This window comes from Anabrus simplex, chromosome 1 (assembly GCF_040414725.1).
Source record: "Anabrus simplex isolate iqAnaSimp1 chromosome 1, ASM4041472v1, whole genome shotgun sequence".
NCBI classification, from domain to species: Eukaryota; Metazoa; Arthropoda; class Insecta; order Orthoptera; family Tettigoniidae; genus Anabrus; species Anabrus simplex.
Window position 1 is genome coordinate 358454852 of NC_090265.1, and position 27444 is coordinate 358482295.

A 27444-nucleotide genomic window follows, 5' to 3' on the forward strand; every position below is an offset into this window, starting at 1 on the left:
TAAATGCATTGAAGAGGGAGCATTGTAAAATGAAAAAGAAAAGCTTTTTGGGCCATTTCACTGTTTTCCTCATGAATGGATACATTGCAAGATACTGGTCAGCAATATTCACTCCATGCATATGTGAGTTATAATCAACAATGCATCCCAGCTTCATTTCAGGTTTTCCAAATCTACCTTCTTGTACTTCTGCCATTTCTGCTGAATGCCCCACAGGCATGATTTGAGTAGAGACTCGTGTGTGAACATTGAAGTGGACAAGGTCAATACAGATATTGTTAAAATTTGTAAACATTTTCAGAATACTCAGGTTATTGAATGCAGCAGTTTTGAGATATACTGTTATACAAAACATGGCCTCCATCTAAACAATTCAGGTAAACGAAAGATAGCAAATATTATTCTAGATTTTATTAATCTTAAGATATGTACTGTAAAACAGGCAATTCCCTTGAGTTATAATACTCACCAGCTGTACTTCAAGCTGGCTCAGTCAACTAGAAAATGAAACTCAAGAAAGTAAGGAATTTCAAGCTACCCAATTGCAACAGTCAAGTTTTAGGGAGGAAGGGGTCTGAGATTGCTCTTGGTAAACTGTCAAAGTGTAGTAAATAAACAATTAAAATTCGGTACATTGATGGAATCTTATGAGACTGATGTGGTGATAGGAATGAAATCGTGATTGAGAGAAGGGGTGGGTAATAGAGAAGTATTTCCAGAAGGGTACACAGTCTATCGTAGAGACCGAGGAGAGAAAAAGGGAGGGGGGTGTTTATGCACTGCCGTGTTGTTTATAATGTATCACTGTTTGTCACTAAATAATCTTACATTGCAGTTATATTCCAAGAAAAGTGTTATGCGCTGAACAAATTACCCACAAGCTAATGGGCATGGGAACTGATAAGGACAGCAAGTATTAAAAAAGTAATGACCTCGCATCTGTGTTGAGGTTACATTCTATGACCCTTATATTAAGAAAATCAATCAAATACTCTACTGAAATGTTAGTGGCATGTAAAAGCAATAATATTAACATATATGGAACTCTAGTATACTCAAACTTGAGGGTCGACATTGTTAAACAGTACCATAAATTTCACAATCGAAAACTTGTGGGCCTGTAGCGTAATGGTTATCGCGGTAGTCTTGAAATTGAAAATTGAAGGCCATGAGTTTCGAATCCAGTCATTTTTTTTTACTGTAAGAAAATAATAATAATAATAATAATAATAATTTTCTTTACGTCCCAGTAAGTACTTTTACGGTTTTCGGAGGCGCAGAGGTGCCGGAATATAGTCCCGCAAGAATTCTTTTACATGCCAGTAAATCTACCTGCACGAGGCTGACGTATTTGAGCACCTTCAAATACCACCGGACTGAGCCAGGATCGAACCTGCCAAATTTGGATCAGAAGGCCATCGCATCAACTGTCTGAGCCACTCAGCCCGGCGTAAGAAAATTCTTCTTCTTCTTTATTGTTTTACCCTCCAGGGTCGGTTTTTCCCTCGGACTCAGCCATGGATCCCACCTCTACCGTCTCAAGGGCAGTGTCCTGGAGCTTCAGACTCTGGGTCGTGGGATACAACTGGGGAGGATGACCAGTACCTCGCCCAGGCGGTCTCACCTGCTATGCTGAACTGGGGTTTTGCGGGGGCATAGGGAGATTGGAAGGGATAGACAAGGAAGAGGGAAGGAAGCGGCCGTGGCCTTAAGTTAGCTACCATCCCGGCATTTGCCTGGAGAAGGATGGCCACTTCCAGGATGGCTGAGGTGGGAATCGAACCCACCTCTATTCACTTGACCTCCCGAGGCTGAGAGGACCCCGTTCCAGCCCTCGTACCACTTTTCATTTTCGTGGCAGAGCCGGGAATCGAACCCGGGCCTCCGGGGTTATTAGCTAATGACATGAACCACTACAGCACAGAAGCGGGCAAGACAATTGTTTCAGTACAGGCACAGGCTTGAGCACCAGTCCAACTAATTAATACGTGTGTATGGTAATTCTTCATGCTTAAATTTGTGAAAGAGACTTTAGGAAATTCTGAACACTTCTTCCTTGTCAAGAACATCCTAGTTCACTCACCATAACCCCAATGTGTTAAACATATTATGTATTTCTGTCTTCAGAGGTACAGCAGAAAATTCAAAGTACAGCAAAAACGAGAGAGCAGCGTGAGCTGAGTTCTCCTGTAGCATTCGGGAAGATCGGCCGTATCGAAGCAGAAGAAGAAGAAAAAGAAGGAGAAGTCAAAATAATGGATCAGACACCTGTTCCTTAATTACAGCTTCTCTTTCCCAAAATTGTAATAAATCATGGATGTTGTTAAGTTATCTGCCCGCTCTGGCGCTTTGGCTGAATGGTTAGCGCTTCGTGCCCCCGTTTTTTGATACCTTCATTCTTCGGAGTGTTGTATCTCTTCCATTTCCCTTCTGATTAGTGTTAATAGAGGATGGCTGGCCAGTTGTACTTCCTCTTAAAAAAATAATCACCACCACGGAAAGGTCAGCGCACTGGCCTTCGGTTCAGAGGACCCTGGTACGATTCCCGACTGAGTCGGAGATTTTATTCGCGTCTGTTAATTCCTGTAGATCGGGGGCTACGGGTTTGTGTTCGTATTCATACGCATCTTCAAATATATACAACATGTCACACGAGAAACAACTACAGAAACACGAGGTAGTGAATATATATCCCTCCACATACGATTGGTGGTAGGAAAGGCATCCGGCCGCAAAACTAGGCTAAGTCCATACAAAGTCCTTCGCCAGGCCAGAAAAAAACTGGAGAGAGTAGGTAGTTGTTAAATATTTCCCCCAGAGGATGGGTGGATCCTCAAACATGCTGCTTTTAATTTTCAAGACATAGCAAAAGGCACGGCTAACATAATGCTCGTTTGGAGGTTTGTGAAAGAGGCATTTCATATTTTAAAATTTCATTCTTAATTATTATGATTATTAAAATATTTTAACAAAAATATTTCCAATGAGTGTAGTGCATTCCTCTCAACTGTAGCATAGACGAGTATGCTGTTCACACCAACACGCTAGATGTCACCACCATCGCTGTTCGCACTCGACTCAATGCTCTTGAGATAGAGCTGTCCGGTATTGGTGTATTAAAGTATTTGATGTGGATACACTTTGGGCTAAATTTAAAGGAATCATTTGGGAAGGAGAGAAGAGATTCGTACCTGTTAAGAAGGGTAAAATGACCTCAGACCCTGTTTATTATACAAGGGAAATAAGAAAATTAAAAAGAAAATGTAGAATTGTAAACAGGAAAATCAAAGAGGGTAGGGAGAGTATTTTATTTTATTTTATTTTATTTTATGAAATACTTCCTCTCATGCAGAGGCTGCCTTGCGACAAAGTATACTTTTACATTTATTTTTAGAAAATAAATAGATATACTGTACTTGATAAATGTTGAAGGTAACCTAATTGTAACAGTGATTTCTTAGAATTATCAGTGAGCCCCTTAAGGCTATGATGGCAATCTCCCGTAACGCTGTAACTGGCAGAGACATCTGTTTCCAGAAATTAGCGGCAAAAGCGAGAATCGTTCCCCTTGCTCCAATCATCAGACCTACTAATGTCGATTTCCTCTATCTGGTATTTATCCCTGTAGTAAGGAATTGTTGGTAAGTAAATATTTCTCTTCTCTAGGTTAACATCTGAGGGCTGCGACTTATGGCTTTCAAAGCGAATTGTGGGGTCGATGATGTAACCTCTCTTCTAATGAGGGAACTGAATAGAGTGGAAAAGGAGGCAAAAGAGAATTATATTAATGGCATACTTCAAGAGGGTAATGACCACAAAGAGAAATGGAAAAAGCTGTATTCATACATCAGGAATCAAAAAGGAAAAGGAATCCAAATTCCTACAATGGTGGGAGAAGGAGGTGAACACTGTTTAACAGATACTGAGAAAGCAAACCTCTTTAGTAGGGAATTCAGAGATTCAGTAGATGATTGTCAGGAGTTGGAAACCGAAACAGAAGATAGAGAGGGAGAGACACAGAGGGAAACAAGAAGCTTCTCATTCACAAATGAAGATATTCTCAGAGAAATCCAACTGCTTCAGCAAGGAAAAGCAGCAGGAAGTGATCAAATTACTGGGGAGGTATTAAAGATAATGGGGTGGTACATAGTGCCTTATTTAAAATTTCTCTTTGACTATGTCATAAATAATAATGTAATACCAAAGGAATGGAAGGAATCTATAATAATACCAATTTATAAAGGAAAGGGTAATAAAAGGAAACCAGAGAACTACAGACCAATCAGCCTGACCAGTATAGTTTGTAAAATACTGGAGAGTTTAATATCAAAGTACATCAGAAGGATATGTGATGATAAAAATTAGTTCATGAGGAGCCAGTATGGATTTAGAAAGAAATTTTCTTGTGAGGCACAACTGGTGGGATTTCAGCAGGACATTATCAGATCAATTGGATTCAGGAGGTCAGTTAGATTGCATAGCCATAGATCTTTCCAAAGCCTTTGATAGAGTGGAACATGGAATATTATTAAAGAAAATGGAGGGAATAGGATTGGACATAAGGGTTACACGTTGGATAAAAACATTTCTAAATTCAAGGGTTCAGAAAGTAGGAAATAATGTATCGCAGGAAGAGAAATTTTGGAAGGGAATTGCACAGGGTAGTATAATCGGTCCGTTACTTTTCTTAATATACGCAAATGATTTAGGGAACAATATAACATCAAAAATAAGATTGTATGCAGATGACATAATTGTTTATAGGGAAATAAACAACATTGAGGATTGTTCAGAATTACAAAGGGACCTTGAAAGTATCCAACAACGGGTTGAAGAAAATAATATGAAGGTTAACGGAGGCAAATCAACTGTTACAACTTTTACAAACAGGAGCTTTAAAACTGAATTTGAATATACTTTGGATGAGGTAGTTATCCCAAAAGATGGCAAGTGCAAATACTTAGGTGTGAGATTTGAAAGTAATTTGCACTGGAAGGGTCATGTTGATGACATTGTTGGGAAAGCATACAGATCGTTACATGTCATAATGAGGCTACTTAAAGGATGCAACAAAGAATTAAAAGAAAAAAGTTACTTGAGTATGGTTCGTCCATTATTGGAATATGCAAATTTCACCAAAATAGTCCATGTACAGACACACGGTTGTTATGATTTTATTTATATAGATAAATCAAATAACTTGCTCTACCTCGCACGGCCTTATGGCGACAATGAGCTCGGAGGCTTATGTCTCGGGAACGCAGGATGTGGAGCCACTCGGACCACTTCGGCTGTCTTTGGTTCCATGAACTATTCACTGCGTAAATCAGTTCTCGCGGTGGATATGGTACTTGCAGGCTGCTAGTGCACCACATTTAAGTATGAATTTCCTTCAATCTCATGCAATAGTAAAAATAAAATCTGTCCCTCCAGATGCCGTACATGTTTGTATAGTTTTATAACCTAGAGTTTTAACTACTTAAGGAAAGGTGGTACCCCCTGTCTTTGCAGTGCTAATTTTGCCTACTTCAGGTACACATTTTGTGATAACTATCAATAATATCACTTTGAAATTTGGTATGCATACAGCTTAAGGGCTTCTGCGACAACAGTTATGTTCAGACTTTGAATAGGAACCCTACTGAATTTATATAATTTTTTTAATGGACACCTATTTTTATTGATTTTTTAACACTTTGTAGCCAAATAAAATCCACAGTTTTTAAGTAATGATGTTATGAAAACACAGAAATGTGTAAAACACCCAAGAGTGATTAAAATTGTATGCTCATATGCTTAGTACTACCTGAAATATTGGTACCTTTTCCTAAATAAAACTCAAATGGAGTAAAACAAAGAAACAAGTTAAGATTACCTTTTTAATGCATACCAGCACCATATTCTGGATCATCAGGGTCATCAGCATCTTCCCTAAACCTTTTCTGGCTTCTCTGCACAGTTCGTAATGCTTTGGAGATAACAGAAGCATCCAGGTGAGGTCCTCATATTAATAATTTCTTGTAATGTACCGAGAGTGTTCACTGCTGGCTCGATCCCTAATTGTTGCATAACTTTCATCCTACCAGCACATCCCTCATTTAAAGCATTATAGCTTCATAAACACCAATGCACAATGACTGATATCCTACAAACATTGTTTTTGGAACCCTACTCCATATGACACTGTTGAATGATTCATTAGGGTTCTGAGTTTGACCATGCAAGCATTTACAAAGTGGTTCTGGATGAGAAAGTCTCCTGAACACAGGCTTTATAATGTCAATTATTGGTGTAGGCAGGGAATGTTTGTGACTGTAAACTTCACCAGTAACTAAAGACCTGTTATATTTACATCACGAAAGTTCCCCCGTGGGACATAAATCATGCTGGGGATTTTCATCAGTGGATGCTTTATGTAGAAATATTGCCCACACAGCTTTCCTCATGTCCTATAAACTAGAGGTATTCCTCTCTAACATGGTTTCTCGATTTTTTCGCTGCCCTCCTGAGTATTTAGAATAGCGCAGGCGCACCTGGCCAACATTGGAAACGATCAGTGATAGCGGGACCGCTGAAATTGAGAATATCAGGCCTTTCGAGGGTGCTACTATCCCAAAATTTGAAATTCATTGGCGGTTTTCCATCACATGTCACATGCATTTCACCTGGCGCATGTTTCCTCTCAAACTTGGATTCTCAAGTTTTTTGCTCCCCCTTAACTATTTGTGGTGATGGTGACTCTACAAAGATGGACTGTCAATTCTGAATTTTTGACACAGTGATTTCATCCTATTTTTTTATTATATCACGCACAAAAAAAAAAAGAAAATAAATTGGACTAAGTGGTCCATAACCTCACTAACCATCTTATCTCATTTGTTTTCGTTCTTTGCCTTTGCGGGTTTTAACAAACTTTTAGCTTCAATTATATAAAAATGTTAACTTTTTTTTTTTCACTGAGGATGTCTCAAGCAAGTTGTTTGTTGCTCCATCTAATGATGGAGATACGTATATGTTGAATTGTTTTATTTTCCGTCATGTCTCTTTTGTTTTTTATTTGTTCCTTCATTTTTTGACACCTTTTTAGCTTCTATTATGTAAATAACTTTAATTTCCCCTTTCTTACTGAAGATGGCTCAAACAGGTTGAAACATGTTTGTCTTTTATTACTCCATCTAATGATGGAGTTATGTTATGTATTGAATAGGAGGACACATTAAATTTTCCTTTGTTAAGTGAAAATATACGGACACTGTACAAGACGGGACCAGATACAGAAACAATATCCAGAAATTGGTAATTGGTAGGGTAAACCCTCAAGAAAGGGAGAAGAAGAGGATTTCTCTGCCAAACAAAGACAGCAGATAAGCCATTATATGAAAACTTACTGGCAGAAATAAAGGGAAGGGAAAGTTTGTCCCAACAGTGTTTCTGCCTTTTTTCCTGCACTGAGAGACTAGAAATGGCATATCAGTTCATTCTTAGGTTCAGTACTGATGCAAACCTTAACTTCACGTAGGCCATTTTGCCCATATCTTTACCTTGTTTGGCTGTTTCTCATTGGGGTAAGAGAAAGAAACAGGTTTTAATTTTTACAGTTATTTTATAGTGTTCTAAGTGTTATATTCATTTTTGACTGAGTCGACAAAAAAAAAAAAAAAATTATGACTTTATTCTTAACAAACTAATTAGGGTAACATAAAAACATTTCTTTCAACTTAATCTTCTTTGTGTCATTGTCATGTCAAGTAAGTTGCTCTTTTCTTTTATCCCTCTGTGGGTGGGGATGGTAGAACAACACCTATGGTATCGCCTGTCTGTTGTAAGACGCAGCTAAAAGGGGCCCTAGGTGCTCTCAACTTGGGAGTGTAGGTTGGCGACCACAGGGCCCTTAGCTGAGTCATTGCAATGCTTCCACTTACTTGTGCCAGGCTCCTCACTTTCATCTATCATATCCGACCTCTTGTTCTTTTCTGACCCCAACGGTATTTGAGCCTTGAAGGACTACGGAGTCTTTCATGTTCATGCTCTTCTTGGCCCTTGTCTTTCTTTGGCCAACACCTTCATTTTTCGAAGTGTCAGACTCCTTCAGTTTTTTCTCTCTGATTAGTGTTAATAGAGGATTATTGTCTAGTTATACTTCCTCTTAAACCAATAATCACCACCAACATCTCTCTTTGCTTTACTGCTTGATTGATTACCTGTTTTCTGCATTTGATGTACATATGATAATTGTTTTTTGACATTGCTGAAGAGTGAACTTTGACAATATAATTTTATAGGTGTAAGTGCGCTAGCACATGCCTGAATCGAGTAGCTCAGCATCCATTACAACTGAGGCTTCAAGTCTTCAAGACAGAGAATCGAGGCTGGGGTATCCGCTGCCTCAATGACATCCCTCAAGGGTGCTTCATATGTATTTATGCTGGCCGCCTCCTTACTGAGCAGGGAGCGAATGAAGTAAGTGTGTCAACCGCTGAGAAAGGTTGTTTGCTTACTTTGCATGTTACATTGTCAGTTTTCCTGTGTGTTTCCATTACAGCATCTTAAATCTTGTTCTTATTCTACTTGCTGATATTAATAAACTATGTGTGATAGAAGAAGTCTTGTTATTTAAAATATTTATGGATTACTGTTGTAGGAGAGAAAGTTGCACATTTTCAGGAAATTCTTCTGCAAGTACTTCATCTATATGTAAATAAAATTTTAATTTTGTGTGTACACGTCATTTTATTTATTTATTTCTTGCCTATTTTTGTCTTGTTTCAAAACAGCTTAACTCAGTATTCAAGTTCAGGGATTGCTGGGTTGTGCACTATGCTGTGTATTATGGTTGAAACAAGTTTAGCTGCATATAACTACATATAACTCAGAATTATGTACAAATGTTAATTGAAAATCGACTGCAGTAACAACCCGTAAAATTAATCCAAACCAAACAAAGCCCCATGTTGCAACAGCTCTGAAGGGCCATGGCCTATCAAGCAACCGTTGTTCATCCCGAAGGCCTGCAGATTACGAGGTGTTGTCTGGTCGGCCCAATGAATCCTGTCAACCATTTTTCTTGTCTTTCTAGACTGGGGTCGCTATCTCAACTTCAAATAGCTCCTCAACTGTAAACATGTAGTCTGAGTAGACCTCAAACCAACCCTCATATCCGGGTAAAAATTCTTAACCTGGCCGGGAATCGAACCCAGGGCCTCTGAGTAAGAGGTAGGCATGCTACTCATACACTGCAGGGCCATCCATAAAATGAATACTGTACTGTGTTTGATTTACTGTATGTATTTTCAACTGTGTTAAACTAACTGTCCAACATGTTTCAGAATATAGTATAGTTTACATTTTATGGATAGTATTACTGTAATAATAACAAATTTATTTCCAAATTCTGCTTGCTCCAATGGAGGATGCTATGTAAAAACTTTTTTTAAAAACAAGGATACAGAAATGAAAGACATTTACATTTTTAAAAATGATTGACTGAAGAATCGTTTTCTTCAAATTCAAACAGTGACTTACTGTATTTATTAAAATCTCTTGTATTTTACTATAAACTGACTTTGCTTAAAGTAAATACAAAATTTTAATATTTCACCTTCTCAATACTAAAAAATCATCAAACTCAATACGGAACCTAACAATGAAGTTTTTCGTCGCCATAAGACCTATCTGTGTCGGTGCGACGTAAAACCCCCTAGCAAAAAAAAAAAAAAAACCAATGAAGTTTATTACTTTGAATAAACTGACTTGCCGTTAATGTACAGTAATTAGAAGACTCGCTAAATAATTACAAAAATAGGATGGATTTATGCAACTTTCACTCATGTATACTGACTACCATTCTTATCGTCAAAACAAATTTTTGTTCAGAAATAATTCAAAATTGTGCACTGCTTGACACTTTCTACATGGAGTAAATACACCTCTTTCTGGAAATCAATCAGTTATGTTAATGCTCTTTCGCCATTCTGGTTTGACTGCACAAAATGCTTACACAAATTTATTGCATTAATTTCTCCAAAAATCAAAATAGAGGACAGAGGATTTTCTTCTTTTAAGTTGCTTTATGTTGCACCAACAACACAGATAGGTCTTATGGCGACGGTGGGATAGGAAAGGGCTAGGAGTGGGAAGGAAGCGGCTGTGGCCTGAATTAAGGTACGGTACAGCCCCAGCATTTGCCTGGTGTGAAAATGGGAAACGACAGAAAACCATCTTCAGGGCACCAACAGTGGGGTTTGAACCCACTATCTCCTGAATACTAGATACTGGCCGCACGTAAGCGACTGCAGCCATTGAGCTCGGTCTTCTTCTTGGTCGCAATCATCATCCTATTCATATTCATGATTAACTCCCATTGGAGGACATCAGTGCTAAACTGTAAAAACCTTCCCTGGCACTGATTGTGGAACTCACTATCAGCTATTAGTGTTGGAAGTGTAGGCTGAAATTGAGGAAAATAAAACAATCACGTAAAACAAATGGGATTTTTATGATAAAATGAGATGTTATCTGTAGCCTTCAAACAGAAATCAAACCAGGCCTGAAGCAGATCAAATCAGAGATGACAAATCAAAATACACATCAAGAATGGCAGAAACTAAAATAAATCACAATAGGGGCAACTGATAGAAATGGCAAAGGATATTTACACTAATGCCAGTACACACAGGCATTGCTAACTTTATCACTAGTGCGAGATTGAAAATTATGAAACAAAAGGGATTGCATACCAAAGAAGCCAAGAAGCATACAACAAAATGTCCAAATGAATTCAGAAATGTGTTGCCAAGATTAAAATAATGGTGTTAAGAAAACTGTAGGGAGATAGAAGAGCATCACAACCATATGGAAAACATGTGGTCCCTACAAGAAAATTCAAACTATCACACAGAAATTCAAACCAAAGAGCCTGTCAATTGAAAACAAACCTGGAAATGTAGTTTGGGAGATGGAGTCAGTAATAGAAAGAATATTGTACTGAACTGTACAGCGAAGAGCACAGGGATACACGACAAGAAGACATTACAAACCTATTAGATGAAGAACAGGAACCAAACATAATGAAATCAGAAGGTGTGCACTCGGTACAACACTAAAGCAAACAAAGCACCAGGTCCCGATGATATCAGTGCTGAGATACTTAAAGCACTGGATGATGATGGAGTGGAATAGCATCTTGATATTTGCAGCAAAACTTGGCACACAGACTATTGGCTGGATAACACTCCGATTTTACTGTGCTTTTGTTTATAAAAAGACATTTGATGGTGTTGAATGGAGTAATCTTTGGAGAGTGTTGACAGGGATGGGTGTCCCTAAAAATCTTGTATACCCAGTGCAAAAATGTTCTGCTACACAAAGTGGAATCATCTGGATAGAAAAAGAAAAAAAAAAAAACAATCACAACCCTTTACCATCGAGAAGGGTGTATAACAAGATTGCATTCTACCACCAAAGCCAGTCAGTGGCTATGTAAAATTTATAAGACATGCTTTGGAGAACTTAGGAGATGTGTTAGTAGGTGATCAGAAGTGATATGCCGGTAATGCCACTATACTCTCCAAAGATGCTGTGAACTTTGGGATACACTCCAATTGATCACCGCTGAAAGTAGTACTTAAACAAAGCTAATAATTGTCAATGAAGCTAATACACACCAAATACAACACTTGCCTCCACTAAATGAAGTTGTTAATTAATCTACCGTGGATCATTCGTTTCTATCTTGGGCAGCTGTGGAACAGAGATACAGCAGCATTATAGCTGTTGCCCAAAATGCAGTTGTCAGCCTTTCAAAGATATGATCTGGTAAGCAGATTACAAAACAACAAAGAAACAATTTTTAGAAATATTTGTGTTCAGTATTTTTCTGTTTGTTAAAGCATCAAGATATAAATTGATGCCTTTGAAATGTGGTGCCGGTGGCAAATGCTACATATTCCTTGGACAGCAAGAAGAACTAACATCTCCATTTTAAATGCATAGATAGTCAGCACATGCTATCCACAATTTGCCGATGCCATATTTTACAGTGTTTTGGACATATGTTAGCTATGACAGAACTGTTCGTGAGGAAACTAGTTTTCTAAGGAAAGGTAGATGGAAAGCAGACCAGAGGGAGAACCAGATTAAATGCTTCACCAGAAAACCTCTACAGTTTTCTATCAGAGTTAAAGCAGATCAGCTGAAGTAGGTGAAGTAGGTGGCCAGGTGATGCAACTTGATCATAGGATTGCAGTTCCTCCGCTTATGTGCATATCAAGTCAGAATAGAGTGGTGGTGTGTTGTTGTTTTTTTTGTTTTATTTTTTTACAGCTGGCAAAAATGTTTACTTCTGAATTGTTTAACTATGACAATTTTTTAGCAGTATCTTCTCAAGACTGCCTGGCTGTATTGATTCTTCTCACACAGATGAAGGATGATTATTTTTCTGCCCAGTCCACCTTTGTGAAAGGGAATGAAGCTTTAGCCTGAAAGTGAGAATCCGTTTAAATTGTTGAAATGACCTTCTATTTCATTTGCTTCTCAATATAAGCAAGTATGAAAATGGCTAGTAGTGGCATATATTTTTTCATTTTTCATTTTCTGGTTCAGATGTTGAGTAGTTGTCAACTAGATATTTCTGTGATTAATCTGGGTGACATTGGCCCTACTGTAGTATTTTTTATTATGGACACTCGAGTTCAGGTTTTAAATACAAACGAACTGATAGGCCTATTGCAAAATGAATTATACCAATATTTTTCTTGTTTAATTCTGCAGTAGGGTGAATAAGACAAATTGTTTTTTGAAGTTCAATAATTATTTTTTTATTTGTGGTGCTAGTAAATATTGTCTGGATTTTTAGCTTCTTATTTAGAAATCATGCACTTAAAAAAGGAAAACTACTCATGTAATGGTAATGAAATTCTTATATGTTATAGCTACAGGTATTTGTAGTGTAATACGACCGTTACTTTTTTTTTTACCTTTCCAGAAAAAGTCCTTATTTTTCTAAAGCAACATTTTCTTTGCCCATGATAAACGTACAACAAAAACTTGGTTATCAGAAACTACAACCACTGAGATAATGAATTTATGAAGAGCAGTATTGATAGGAGGTTGTGTGTGTGCTGGACTGTGCAATTAACAGCAGGCGGGGTGGTGAAATTGAGTACAGCATTGCCACGTTCACTAGTTATCACGGCTCACAATGAACACAGCTTTTTGTGCACTTTCAACCTTTGATTTTATTTCCTCAAAGAAATTCCATTTCCCATCATCTTTTCTCATAAGGGCTTTGGACCTTTTAACTATTTTCAAAAGCTTAGAAACTGACATATCAGGAAAATTTGCCATATTTTCTAGCAGTTTCATGTGGAGGCTTTTAGTTGTAGGAAATACCTTATTGATGTAAAACTCATGTAATCATGTTTATTTCTTTGTATTATGCCCAAGGTAAAATCATCGAGTTGGGTTTTTGGACACCCCGGGCTCACACACTGCTGCTTTCTTGACTTGGATGACATATTTTCATCATTCTCGTTTGAAGCGGCTCCTCTGTTCAATAATAACGTCGATAATCCAAGACAGGCTGCCACATTCTGGTATTCGGGGAATCTCTCCCTTCTACTTCTTCACCCTCTCTTTGAAAGAATTCAAATAGCACTCAAAAACCATTGAAAGTTCATCCTCTGACAATGGTGGTCTCAGAGGCATCTTGAAGTGATGTGGCCAACATTCAGAACACAGGCAGACTGAAAATAGCCTGCAGACAAATCGAGGTTACCAGCATTCCATTTCACAACTGCTTGAGATGAGTGTACGCAGCAATGCTGTACCCAGATTCACCACCTCTCTTGCTATCAATCACATGGTCTAGCGCGCACACAACCTCCCATCTATATTATTCTTTATAACTTTAGTATTGCACTCTGTGGTTGCAAAGGTTGTAGTTCTGGTGGTAACCATGACTGAAAGCTTCAAAACTGGTCCAAGTTTTCTGCTTTACATTTTCCCTGGGCTAGGAAAAAGTTGCTTTAGTAAAATGATAAGGACTTCTTTTGGGGTGGTTGAAAAACAATTGTATCTTGAGTATTACATTACAAATACATGTGGCCATAACATATAAGAATGTCATTACCATCAGGCGAGTAATTTTCCATGTATTTATTTTTAAGTGAGAAGAAGCCAAATATCCAGACAATATCTACTACAACCACAAATAAAAAAATAATTAACTTCAAAAACAATTTGTCGTATACATCCTAATGCAGAATTAAATAAGGAAAATATTAGTATAGCTCATTTTGCAATAGGCCTATTGTTCTTTATGTAATTAAAGGCTAAACTTGAGTTTCCATTAAAAAATCTGACAGTGTTTCTTTATGCTGATGTTCATACTGAGCTTCATAGTTTCCATGTACAATATACCTTTCTGTCAGAATAAGGAATGGAGTAAATTCCTCGCTGCAGATGGAATCCTATAAATCTTTTGCTGGGCTGTTGTTATAGTGGTGGTGATAGTAGTATTGACTTTATGACACTTTTTTAAAATATTCATACCGTGATAATTATTTTGGGACTAGTCCTTATGGGACATTGAAATTTTGTATCAACCTTTACTAAAGAGCATCTGTAACTTGTCAATAGTATTGAATTTTACCATATTGAAGATGGGAAGAATGGATATGCAGACACTTTCTTGAAGTGTGTTGTTTGGACTTGTTCTGATAACCATGGAAATTAGTGTCATATTGAACTAATTATTTATGAATTAAAACACTTATCATCATGTGATAATGCCGGTGAGAAACAGTTGAACTGCCCTGCGTTATTGAGCTTCCAAAATTGTGTGTTTCAGCAGAACAGATTTGCTGGTGATGGACCTGCTTGTCACTTGGTTTGGTTATGTGCATGCTCTGTGAGTAGATTTGGAAAGCTTGGACCGTGGACGTTGTATACCGGACGCTTTCGCCAAGACCAAAGTTCAAAGTGACCGTGACCGAGTACTTAAACAATTCTTAATTAGAACTTCAGGTACTAACCTAGAAGAAATTGGTAGTATTTCTTCACACTTGTCGATAGTACTAGAAGAACAAATTTAAGGATATACGGGAGGTTTGTTCCGCTCTGATAAAACATCAAGTCCAACAATAGCAAACACGAAATCATCTGCCCTGATAGCTTCATACATAACTAAATCTTAATATGTTACATAATTTTAATAATAAATCAGTGCATCCTATAAGGCAGGGATGGCGAACCTTTTCCAACTAGTGTGCCATTTTAAGTCTGGTTTATTATTCCCAACTGTCTACTGTGCCACTTGTTATTTTCCTTTGGAATAGCTACAACCCACCTCCCCTCCCCACCCCCGACTTCCATCTTTAATTCCAAATTATGTTTCATTATATGTTATTACTTTATTACATATATCTTGTAAAATAATACTTTTGCTTGCATGTTCGTTGGTCGTATTTGCCAATACTGCAAAAATACACTTTTAAATATGTAAGTTTTAATAATACCTAACGTCATTGTAACACTCTTCGTTATTAAGTAATATTAGATATAGAAATCAAAAATACTAATATTGCCGAAAGGCTTAAGTGGAATATCGTTCTCAACTTTAGTGTGAAACTTGTTGCTGAATCTTAGTAGCCATGTCATTTATGATAGGTTCATAACTTGTTGTCTTCCATAACACACAAGAAGCACTTAGGTGTGAACCAAGACGGTTGCTAACTGTTGACTTCACAACGTTCATTGTAGAAAATAGCTACTTGCCGGCGTAAAATGACCCAAACAAAGTATGTACTGCTTTAGCAAGTTTCTTCATGGCCGAAAAACATTTGTGTGAGGCTGTTCCACTGTTCAAGTATTAATTTCTCCGTCTTCTAGAGAGAAAATTATCCATCAACAGCACACTCGATTTTCACCAATGCTTCACCAAGTTGTACAAATTTGTTCACCCATGTACTGCTTTCTTGAAATTCAGTCAACTCCATTTCTAACCTCTCAAAAAAAAAAAAAAAAAAAATGACCTTAATATCACTCATTTGTGCAATATGAGGGTTTGAAATTAACCCCTCAGAGCCGACCTCTATACGTGGTATAGACCCTCTTTTCTTCCGTAGCCGCCGACCTCTATACGTGGTATAGACCCATACATGGTTTCACATTTACGGCTATAGCGCGAAGAGTTTTGGAGTTACTGATATGCAAATTATTTTGTTTCCATGAAGACATTTTCGGCTTTATCGGTGTTGTAAATAAGAAGTGAAAAATCGTTATAATGTAGTTGTTTTTGCAAGGATAATTATTTGTCAAATAAGTCTGAGCACTAATCTCTTGTTTTTTTTAAAGTCCGTTTGCTTCATTTTTTCCCACAGAATAAAATAAAGAAATGATGATCTGAGAAGTTTGTCTTTTCGTGTGATGTTCTTTGCTCTATTTGTACATTGGGAGTGCGATTTATTATTTATTTATTTACATATTTTACGCCCACATTGGAGCACTGAAATCAATACATTTGAGTTAATTTCTTCTTCTTCTTCTTCCCCCAGAACTTTTTCATCCTCTCCGACCTGGAAGCCCTTTGTGTGTCCGATATAGTATATTGTTTCCGTTCAACTGCTTTTAGTTTGAGACTTATGCTTTTGTTCTTCAAAATCCTCTTCTCTTTTCTGTCTTTGATTTGTTGCCGAGTTATACCCAATTCTTCCAAATCGTCCTGAACTTCTTTGAACCAATTATTATTGATTTTATTCTTCAAAAAGTAATCGAATAGTTGTTTCAATATCCTGGTGTCTGCTAATCTTGATATGTGACAGAAAAAGGAAATTCTTCTTTTACGCATTGTAGATATTATTGATTCACATTCACGATAGATAATGTTGTTAGGCAACAATCTCCACTGTCCATCAACTTGGTGTTTTTTATTAATAATTGTTCTAAGAATTCTTCTCTCAGTTTTCTGTAATTTGTCTGTTGTAGATTTTACATTTAATTTGAATAAAGTTTCACTAGCATAGGTTGCCTCTGGTTTAACTATGGAATTATAGTGTTTCAGCTTAGCGTTTATCGAAAGAGATTTTTTTTTATAGGTTGGCCAGGTAAGTCTTTGTGCTTGTTTAAATTTAGTTGTTCTGTGTTCTATTGCTTCTTTTTCATTTGTGTTCCATGTTATTATTTCCCCAAGATATTTGAATTTCTGAACAATTTTAATCTCTTTATTACTGTTCAGCTGAATAACTGGTAAATCAACTTTAAAAGTTGGCATCATTTCTGTTTTTTCAAATGAAATTTGTAATCCCATTTTTTTAGCTATAATTTCTAGTTGTTCAATTTGAAATTTAGCCTCTTCTATTGTATTTGCAAGTAATGCTAAATCGTCCGCAAAAGCAAGGCAGTTGAGTTTAATATTTCTACCGATCTTGATAGTTGGTTGGCATTTCTTGTTCCATTCACGCATAACCTTCTCCAATGCACAATTAAATAACAATGGTGAAAGTCCGTCTCCTTGTCGAAGTCCAGTTCTTATAGTGAATGATTCTGATTTATTTATTATATTTTTTCTTTATTTCCCAGCTTGTAATATTTTCGTAATTCTCCACGAGCGCTCTGTGTAGGCATCAGTTAGTGCTGCTTTCTGTCATACGATACGAGAACCAGTTGTTCATGGTATATATCTCGTTTGAAAGACGTTGTCTCGACCTTTTATCTGAAATATGTATCGAGTTGGTTTGTTTCGTCATAAATGTTATTCCCCTCATTCAGTTTCGTCCTGTTGCTTTCGGTCTCGCTGCAGCTTCATCAGTCCGTGTGACGCACAGTGCTCAGCTGTGGCATGACTGACAGTAACGTGCTTGAAATATTGTATAATTCAGATGAAAGTTTAGTCGGAAGTAGTAGTGATAGTATAAGCAGCAGTGATAATGAAATAGATGATGTACCAGTGGTAAATGATGAGAGTGACGATGAGGAGGAAACAGTACTTGAAAATTTCGTGTAAGAGACTATAGATAATTATACAGGTCAAACAGAAGTTTTCAACGGTGAATACTGATTGCTAAATTCTCTAATAATACTCACACAGGTCACAGAGACAAATATTGAGCAATTACCTTATCGGGTTCAGCTGGTGAAAGGTTTGTTTACAAAATACGCTCGCTCGGGAGGGGAACGAAATATTTAAGGCCGGCGCGCATCAGATAATACAGTTCCAAGGTTGCAAGGAAGATATTTTATCAGGAAATTGCACCCAAGAGTTGGAAATCCAAACCTCAGAGACATTGTATCCTGTGTTCAAAACACGGCGAAAAGAAGACGTCAGTGTACTGCTGCCAGGAGTGTGACTTGAGTCCCTGTCTCAAAGAGTGCTTCGAACTCTATCACACGGAACTAAATTACTAAGGAAATGTGAAACAATTATGTAATTATCTGCATGTGCATAGTTCTGTCATAAGGAATTCCAAATTTCGTGAAAATCGGGCAACTCTTATACTTGCAGTAACGCTTTAAGTGAATCGATGTATTTCAGTCGCGCGTACTTGAAATCTCATCCGGCCGCGGGGTAGGAAGCTATTTAAATGGCTGCGACGCTGAGGGGTTAAGTGCGATAGTTTCTCCAGATCTCAAAATTGGAATAATCTCTTGGCAACTATTCGTCTTACAAAATTGAAAACAGTACAGTTACACACTAAGGAAAATTACGCGCTGTTGGCAACCACACAAACGTCGAACTTCACTAATTGACTGATGTGGGTGAGCGAATGGATTGCCGACTGCATCTGACATTTATCTCACTTGATTTCCGAATCTATCAGTGTTGCAGTCTTGCCATATTGCACGTCCGAATGGAATTTAAATTTTTGATATTTATTTCTTAAGCCTGAAACACTATGACTGTACAGTATACGAGATATGTATAGTCTATAGTACAAGACGTACATAAGAAACATTATTATGTTCATGTGGTGTGCCACCAAAATCGTGTTCCTGTGTCACCTAGTGACACGCGTGGCATAGGTTCGCCATCCCTGCGATTTTAACATCAACATCATCCCTGCTATATAGGATCTTAACATCAACATGATTTTAAATTTGACAGTAAGATAGATGATGCTTAGAGGCAACAATAATACAAACAGTGGCAAACAACATTTTATCAGTGGCCGTCTCGGCTAATAAACCCATCTAAGGTGATGATACATATTTATAAGAGTGTAAAATATAGGAGGAATAGTGAACTGTTCAAGAGTGTTTCAAAGTGTCCCATAAAGTGTTACGTGCTACATTATAACAGACAATATCAAGAAAAGAACAGTGTATATATATCGGACAAAGTTAATATTATATAAAGCAATGTTTAATGTAAATATGGTATGATGTTAGTTCTTGGGATTTGGGGAAGGTTGATTTTGATGTTGTAACGCTGATGGAGTTAAGGCTCCCAAAACATGTACGTATAAAACAACGTAAAAATCAAATACTGTAATATATTGACAGGGTGGATAAACATTATGTACATTATACATAAATCATTATTTAACATTGTTATACATAAATCTGTAAAAATAAATTTGTAGGTGAGACCCAAAGTCGATAGTTGGGATTGTTCGTGGTCATAACTTTAATGTCGTTAATCTTCTTTCCTCTTTTGGTTATATTTCAGCCATTTTGGTTTGCTCTTTGTGTTGATTATTTGCAGGCACTCCTAACTTTTGTTAAAGGGGTCCTTTTTCTTAATGGGAATTGGTGGGTTTTTTCCTGTGCTTCTGTTTTAAAGAGAGTTTGGAGTCTCTCTTATTATTTAATGGTGTAATAGTTTTATCATTTCATTCACTAAACTGTTAATGCTAATAATTTGAATTTCTTTATTTTCTGACTATGAGTGTTATTTGATTGTGGGACTGGGTTCCGATTACATTCAATTATGTGATGACCTTATTCCTTAGATTAATGGCTTCATTCCTTTTAAATGTACTTTAATAATTTTTCCTTCATTATTTGAATTGAATCTACTTTCGCCAATTAATAATTTACCTTCTGGTTTCACTCTGCTAAAGAAAACTCGTGTTGGTACCATCGCCGGTTAAATTGTACCAAATAATACTATCAGCTTACAAAGTGTTTTTTTTTTTATTTTTAAAAGAAGAAGCTGCCTCATGTATTGCTCTTTTTTTGAAATCTATTTATTTTAACACATTCGCAGCCGATGACACGTGCATCATGACTCCACTTTCACTTAGTGCCGATGACGACGTGTGCGTCACACTGCGCGCCAAATATTATAGCTCTTATTTCCACCAGTACCTATGGAAACAAGTGGATCTCTTATCTGTGCATTGTTAAGGTGGTGTTAAACATATGCTCCAACTTGGCATCCGGTTAATTGTCAGTCACTATCTCTGGTCATTACAATGCAGCTTAATTTTCTGTGATGTCAACAGAGAGTAATAAGGTTACAGGATCTTTTCAGCAGAAGAAGCATCACCTCGTAGGCTCTCAATATCTCAATTTTGCTTTACGTCACACCGACACAGATAGGTCTTATGGCAACGATGGGATAGGAAAGGCTTAGGAATGGGAATGAAGCGGCCTTGACCTTAATTAAGGTACAGCCCCAGCATTTGCCTGGTGTGAAACTGGAAAACCACAGAAGACCACAGTCAGAGCTACAGAAAGTAGATTTCAAACCCTGCATCTCGCTAGGTCACTTAACAACTATTCTGATTTTTTAATTAAAGTGACTTTATTGTGACGAAGTTAGGGCTCAAGGCCCTCTCTTACATTTAACCACATCAGGCATATAAATGAGCACCTAATCTATACATATATATAATTTGAACATCTAAATCAAAATTGTGATAAAACAGCAATACTAACGCCTACGCCTTTCAAATTCAAAACAAGGCAGTTCCTGTTACGTTCTGCTTTTGCAATGACCATTAACAAAGCACAGGGTCAAAGTTTGGCCAAAATATGTGTTTACTTATTTTGGTGCGTTTTTCAGCCATGGTAAATTATAGATGGCATTTGGTAGAGTTAAATCTGCGAGGGATGTCAGAATAAAAATTATAACTACACCAGTCCGCCTCTGAGGTGTATAGTCCATCTTCGTAGTAAGTGTCTTTCTGGACGACCGGAGGTGTGGCCTGGCCTCGTGTGCGAGGAACTATGGGAGCGTTCGCGCTGGTGGTGGGGGAAGAACTTGAACCTTCCCTCCAGATGACACAGTCGAGTTCAGGCAGCGGACGTAGCCCTGGGAACTGACTGAAATAGTGTGGAAAGCTTAGGCGCGATACGTTCCAGGGTCGGGGTGGTCATTATGCAATGGCTCATCGGTGTACATACATCACACTAACTCAAAGGTGTAGGAATTACTTAATATGATAAACTAGTGAAAATAAAATAGTACCGTACATTGTACAAATCGAGTCTTATATTTCGATTGTCTGCCTTAAAACCTTGTCAATTAACTACACAGGCCTTTGAGCATAACATTCTAAAATTTCAGTTCTATTCCAGTATGGAAATACTTCGTAACTTTCGTCGTAAATGTTGGTGACGTCAAGAAATCAGAGGGTCATGCCTAAAAGAATTCATATCGGATGATGCTTTCGACACAACGTGAAATAAATCCCAGTGTATAGTAAAAGTGGAGGTCAATATTTTGGCACTCTGTAGCCTTTAATTTATTCTTATACATTCTTATTATACATTCTTACGAATATGAAATCTGTTATATAAAATTGAAAGGTTTTAACCATTTGGTAGAAAATCAATTGAACATAAGACAGTAACTTGCAACTGGTAATACTGCGAATAAAGGAAGTTTGTTTGAAACCGTACTGTGCTGTATACCAAGGAAAGGCGCATCGGTACGCGCTATCAGTTCATCAATCGCCCAACGAATAGGAGGAAGTTGTTTCCACTGACAGCCTGGAGATATAATCTACTTAACGTGATTTCTAGTGAAATACGTATAAAAGAGATTAATTAATGCAAATTTGTCGGGAAAATGCAGAGAAGAAGCATTAGTAGAAATACTTCAGCTACTTTCATAATAACATTAACAATGTCTACTTTTCTTGTCCATCAGAAGAAATATAATAATATATAATACTCTTGAATAGCCTGCTATTGTTATGACTGAGAGAACAGGTCTCCTACAGCAACAGCAGCAACAAAAACAACGAAAACAGCAACAAAATGCTCCGAAACAATAGACAATATAAATCTGTCTCATAAAATCAGGGCAAAAATATTATCGGACTTCTTACGTGTTCTATGATCACGTTTGTTTAATATTCGGAATTCAGGGATCTTATTTACAAATTATTCAGAATAATCTTCACTCTCGTCTGAATCAGTGTCATCTGAAGTTTCACCGAGGTTGATGTCGGACTGGTCTAATTCTAATTCCTTATGCATGGTGTTGTCACGCTCCCAGTATTCCTGCTCAGTGTCTTTTACGTGGTCGCAACATTTTTTCCATTTGTCTTGCGAATACTGTGCAAGCAATATCCGCAAAGAGCTTCCTTTTTGTCGAGTGTGTCTGCTGTCAAGTCACGAGTGATCTATAAGACAGAGAAATATTTCGTACAGAATAAGCATTTTTATTTATATTGGGAATAGGAGCGCCTCATTTATGAACAGTGAAGGCATTAGAGATGCTATGGCACACATTTTTATGCTAAAAAACTAATTATGCTGTATTACTATTAATTGAGATATATTCTTTTTTTTGCTAGGGGCTTTACGTCGCACCGACACAGATAGGTCTTATGGCGACGATGGGATAGGAAAGGCCTAGGAGTTGGAAGGAAGCGGCCGTGGCCTTAATTAAGGTACAGCCCCAGCATTTGCCTGGTGTGAAAATGGGAAACCACGGAAAACCATCTTCAGGGCTGCCGATAGTGGGATTCGAACCTACTATCTCCCGGATGCAAGCTCACAGCCACGCGCCTCTACGCGCACGGCCAACTCGCCCGGTGAGATATATTCTTATCACGGACCTCTCCTTTGATATCTCCCCAAACCGACTCAGTGTGATTGAGATCTGGATGATATGTTTCATATGTTCACTCATGGTATAAACACTTTCACGTGCCTAGCCTCGCAGTGGTCTTCCAGATTTAGAAGAGGACCTAGAAGCTATGCTCGTCACTTCAGTAATTTCAACTTAGCCCGCACGTAACAACACGCGCCGCTTGAGAGACGTTTTCACTTCAGCGCTAGCCTGGCGACTGGACCTGCTGTAGGAGTGGGGGGACAATAGCTCCCACCACTGCATGCGCAACCATTTCTCGCGCAGGACGCTTTCAACCAAAACGGACTATAGTGGTTAGTGTGATTAGCTGCCACCCTCAGAGGCCGGGGTACAAGAACTGGAACAGGGACCGCTCAGCCTCAGGAGCTCAAATGAATAGAGGGGGTACGATTACCACCTCAGCCATCCTTGAAATGGTTTTGCCTGGTTTTCTACTTCTTCTCCAGGTAAATGCCAAGATGGTACCTAACTTAAGGCCACAGTCGCTTTCCACTCGTAGCCTTTTCATATCCCATCGTCGTATCGGTGCGACGTAAAGCAAATAGTAAAGCAGTATAAATAAAACTGTACCATATCAGGGTCATTTCCTGTAAACTGAAGGGTATTTCACAAGAGACATAGTTTACAATGAAATACTTAATCAGTCAATGAATAGGCCAGCCAAATGCAGTTATTTACAGTGAAATGTAGGCTGCTTTAATAAAGTGATTCGTGACTGTTAAAATTGGTCTTTCAGAGTTCAGTGTATTTTCCATTACTTTACTCACGCTTCCTTTATCATCAGTTTCAGTTTTAGTCTTTGTTTGTAGCTATGGTTGTGACAGGCCACTAGTTTACAATTTTTTTTTTTTAATTATACAATTTAACAATTTCAGAATTTTACAATTTAATATAAAACCTAAACATATTTAAAGTTTTACAACCTAAAGTATAAATTACAACTACATTCTGGAACACGTTCCAGTAAAAAAAAAAAATTCACTCTCATTCATTTATCCTCTTCACACTCGAAAAATCCTGGAAGTGATGATAAGATGACGTTAGCCAAAGGTTTTAAACTTTACCTTGGATTTAGAATCACTAATGTCATTGGGGTGTTCATTCCACCAGCTCGTGGCAGTGACTGTGGATGATCTGTTGTAAGTTGTGGTTCGATGTACAGGAATTTCTATCGTACAGCAAGTTATCTTTAATAAAGTTAGGGCTCACAAGACCTGTTGGCGTGATTAACAGTTTCTTGATTGCTGCTTTTGTCTGCTTAGCGTGGAGGCAATGATGTTTAGGCATCAGTTTGTTTGTGTGAATTTTCAGTAGGTTAAAGTGAATAAGCAGTGCCCTTACCCTTAATTATTATATGGCATGATGTAATAAAAAGTATGTATGCAATATTTACAAATGCACATAACAAAGTTGTGATGGAATTTTTATGTCTTTTGGCCCAATGGGTCTATCTACTGAATCACAGTTGGTGTTGCAAAGAGAAAATCAGATAGTTCTCCATTTCAATCCCTAATTCTACATTTGAACATGGCATACTGAATAGACTACAAAGGAACAACACCATTGCACTGGTAGGATAGAATTTTACCCCCCTTGAAGAGAGATTAAATGCAGATTCCATGATCAATGCAGATTCTGTTCATTGTAGTCCAAGTTGTTCTTGAAAGAATTGGTTTGTTCTTTTGGAAAAACAAACAGTGCTGAGGAGCTTACCTTTAAGATCCATCTTCATTCTATCGTGCATTTGCATCAAAATAGCTCTCTGTTTGACTTCACACAGAAACAATTGGCAGGTGTCTGGATTCTAGTTTATTTATTTAGAGGCTAGGAATTTCATCATGGATTGACAGGTTCAAGTTCATAATGATTTTCTTATATTCTCAAATAAGTGCATCTTGTCTGCATAAATGAGGTGGCATAATATTGCTGTGGACAGGAAAACAGTGAATGGGTCTGGGTCTGACCATTCTCATGGTTTTATTAAGCTTGATGTTGATTAGTTTCACATTAGGGCTATTTAACCAAATAGGAGACCAGTAATTAGTCACAGAGAAGCCAAGTCCTAAGATAGAACACCTCAGAATAGTTGCAGAAACTCCCCAAGTGGTACCACAAAGCTTTTCTACTATGTTGCTTCATTCATTTATGAGTAAGAATTTAAAACAAGAGATTTAGATAATTTTCGTAATTATTTTTTTACAAATATTAACATTATTATGTGTATACCAATTATAATATTGTATAAATTGTATGACAAAGTAGAATTTAATTTTGAGTTTTATCTCAAACCCCACTTACACCCAAACTACAGATAAAAGAACTTCGTTCATATGAACTGATTAGGAGGCCAGTCATTTTGATTTCCTATAGGGTTGGCTATCAGGTGGGTTATCTCTCTGTAGCTTGGCATAAGAATAGACTTCATAGCCTGATTCGTAGCTTAAAAGAAAGACTAATATTCTTAGACTTGGGGATGGAGGTTGCAAACCTACCATCTCCCTAGTGCAAGCTTACAGCTTTTCATCCCATACTGCAGCTTGTGCAATTGCAGCAAAAGTTAGGAGCACTCTCATTTGCTCATGAGCAGTTGGTGAGCAAACTCGTCTGCACTCTGCTCCATGTCTCATGTCTGTAACTCCGCCGCAATGACTGAGCTGCCCAAAACCACTTCCCATCCTCTTCAACTTCTCTCTTCCTCAAGCCTTCCTTTCTCCTGGTGCAAGTTACATAAAAATGGTTATTATAAACAGGAATCATATTTGTTTCTCCTATCTCTAGATAGATTGTTTTGAAGAAAATAATATATTAGGACATAATTTCTTTTTGTCTTTTTGTACAGGAGTCTTTGCTGTCACACACAATTATTTGCCTGTGTAAATAACATGACCAAATTTTCAATAACCTAGCACCATTTGAAGAAGTAATACAATTGAGCGGAGAAAGAGATTATCCAAAGGACCCAAAGTACCAAGCAAAGTCAAATAACCAGGCGAGTTGGCCGTGCGGTCAGGGGCACGCTGCTGTGAGCTTGCATCCGGGAGATAGTGGGTTCGAATCCCACTGTCGGCAGCCCTAAAGATGGTTTTCCTTGGTTTCACATTTTCACACCAGGCTGTACCTTAATTAAGGCCATGACCGCTTCCTTCCAACTCCTAGGCTTATCCTGTCCCATCGTCGCCATAAGACCCATCTGTGTCGGTGCGATGTAAAGCAACTAGCAAGAAAAGTCAAACAATTGAAGCACAAAGTAATGTGCACACTCTACTTGCTAAGTGTCTCCTGGCCCATCCCTGCAGTGAAGATAAGCACGTAGAGTAGGGGTAGGCTTCAGTCTGCTACTGCAACAGAGCAGGAATGCTTCTTCACACGATCAGGAGCAACACTCGTGAGCTGTTCACCTGCTCAAGCCTGGTAATCAAATTATCACCAATTAATTTTTCTTGCTGCTACCTGTAAACAAATATCGATAATTATTGCTCTCTCACTAAGATGGTTTAACTTCTGTTGTGTTTTGGGGAGGTCAAAGATTGTCACACTGATCGACAGATACGCTTGTTTGTGACCTTTGTCATCCTTATTGGCTATAGTACATCTTTGTCCACCTAGTTTTACTACTAATTGGCTTATCTTTTAATTTATTTTCTCATATGTAATAGCTTGAACATTTTCAGAAATGGTGCTGTTTCTGCCTTTTCTTTCCTTCATATTTTTTTCTTTTGCTCTAACTATCCAAATTACAATAGTGTGTGTCCGTGAAGGGTGGCAAGAACTATGGTGACGAGTACCTAGCAGAACTGGATTATATTGAAGTTGTTGAACGGTTGAAAGAAGGTTATGAAAGTGATGTTCTGGATGATGAAGACAGCTGCAGCCTCAAAGATCCTGGAAATGCAGCTCTTAAAGGTAAGATGATACTTATATTATTTAGAAACATTTATGTGTAAAATGTACTTGTGGAAGAGTGTTGCATATTAACCTGATACTTGTTTCTTGTACTGGATAGGACAAATAATGGCCTATGTTGAGTTCAGTTTAATTTTTGTCTGTTTGTCAGTACAGAATCACAGGAAAATAGATGGGTGTATTTTCATTAAACTTGGTATATAAGTTTAGGAGAAGGCGAGTGGGATCTTAGCTATAAGTTATTACATTTTTTCAGCAGAAGAAAGGCTTCAGAGTGGCAGTGAAACATAAACTCTTTTATGGTTGGTTTACACAAAAATTGCTCATGGTAAAATTTATTAACCATATTACTTACAAACCTTTTTTTCTATCATTTTATCCAATTTTGTGAAAAATAAGGGAAATACCAGTGGTGATTATGTCAAAATTTAAGGTGAAGAGCTGATAACTAACTCTAGGGAGAGTTGCTATGGAGAGCATTCCGGCAACGTTTTAAA

The 27444-nt window shown here is 37.7% G+C and overlaps 1 protein-coding gene across 1 annotated transcript in view; it reads left to right on the forward strand.

The window, feature by feature from the left end:
- Positions 1 to 27444, forward strand: part of egg (eggless) — a 351731-nt gene that overhangs the window by 237955 nt on the left and 86332 nt on the right. Inside the window, exons 19-20 of the mRNA XM_068226657.1 lie at positions 8283 to 8460; positions 26803 to 26947. Of these exons, the coding sequence (XP_068082758.1) occupies positions 8283 to 8460; positions 26803 to 26947 (323 nt within the window). The remainder of the gene's footprint in view (positions 1 to 8282; positions 8461 to 26802; positions 26948 to 27444) is intronic.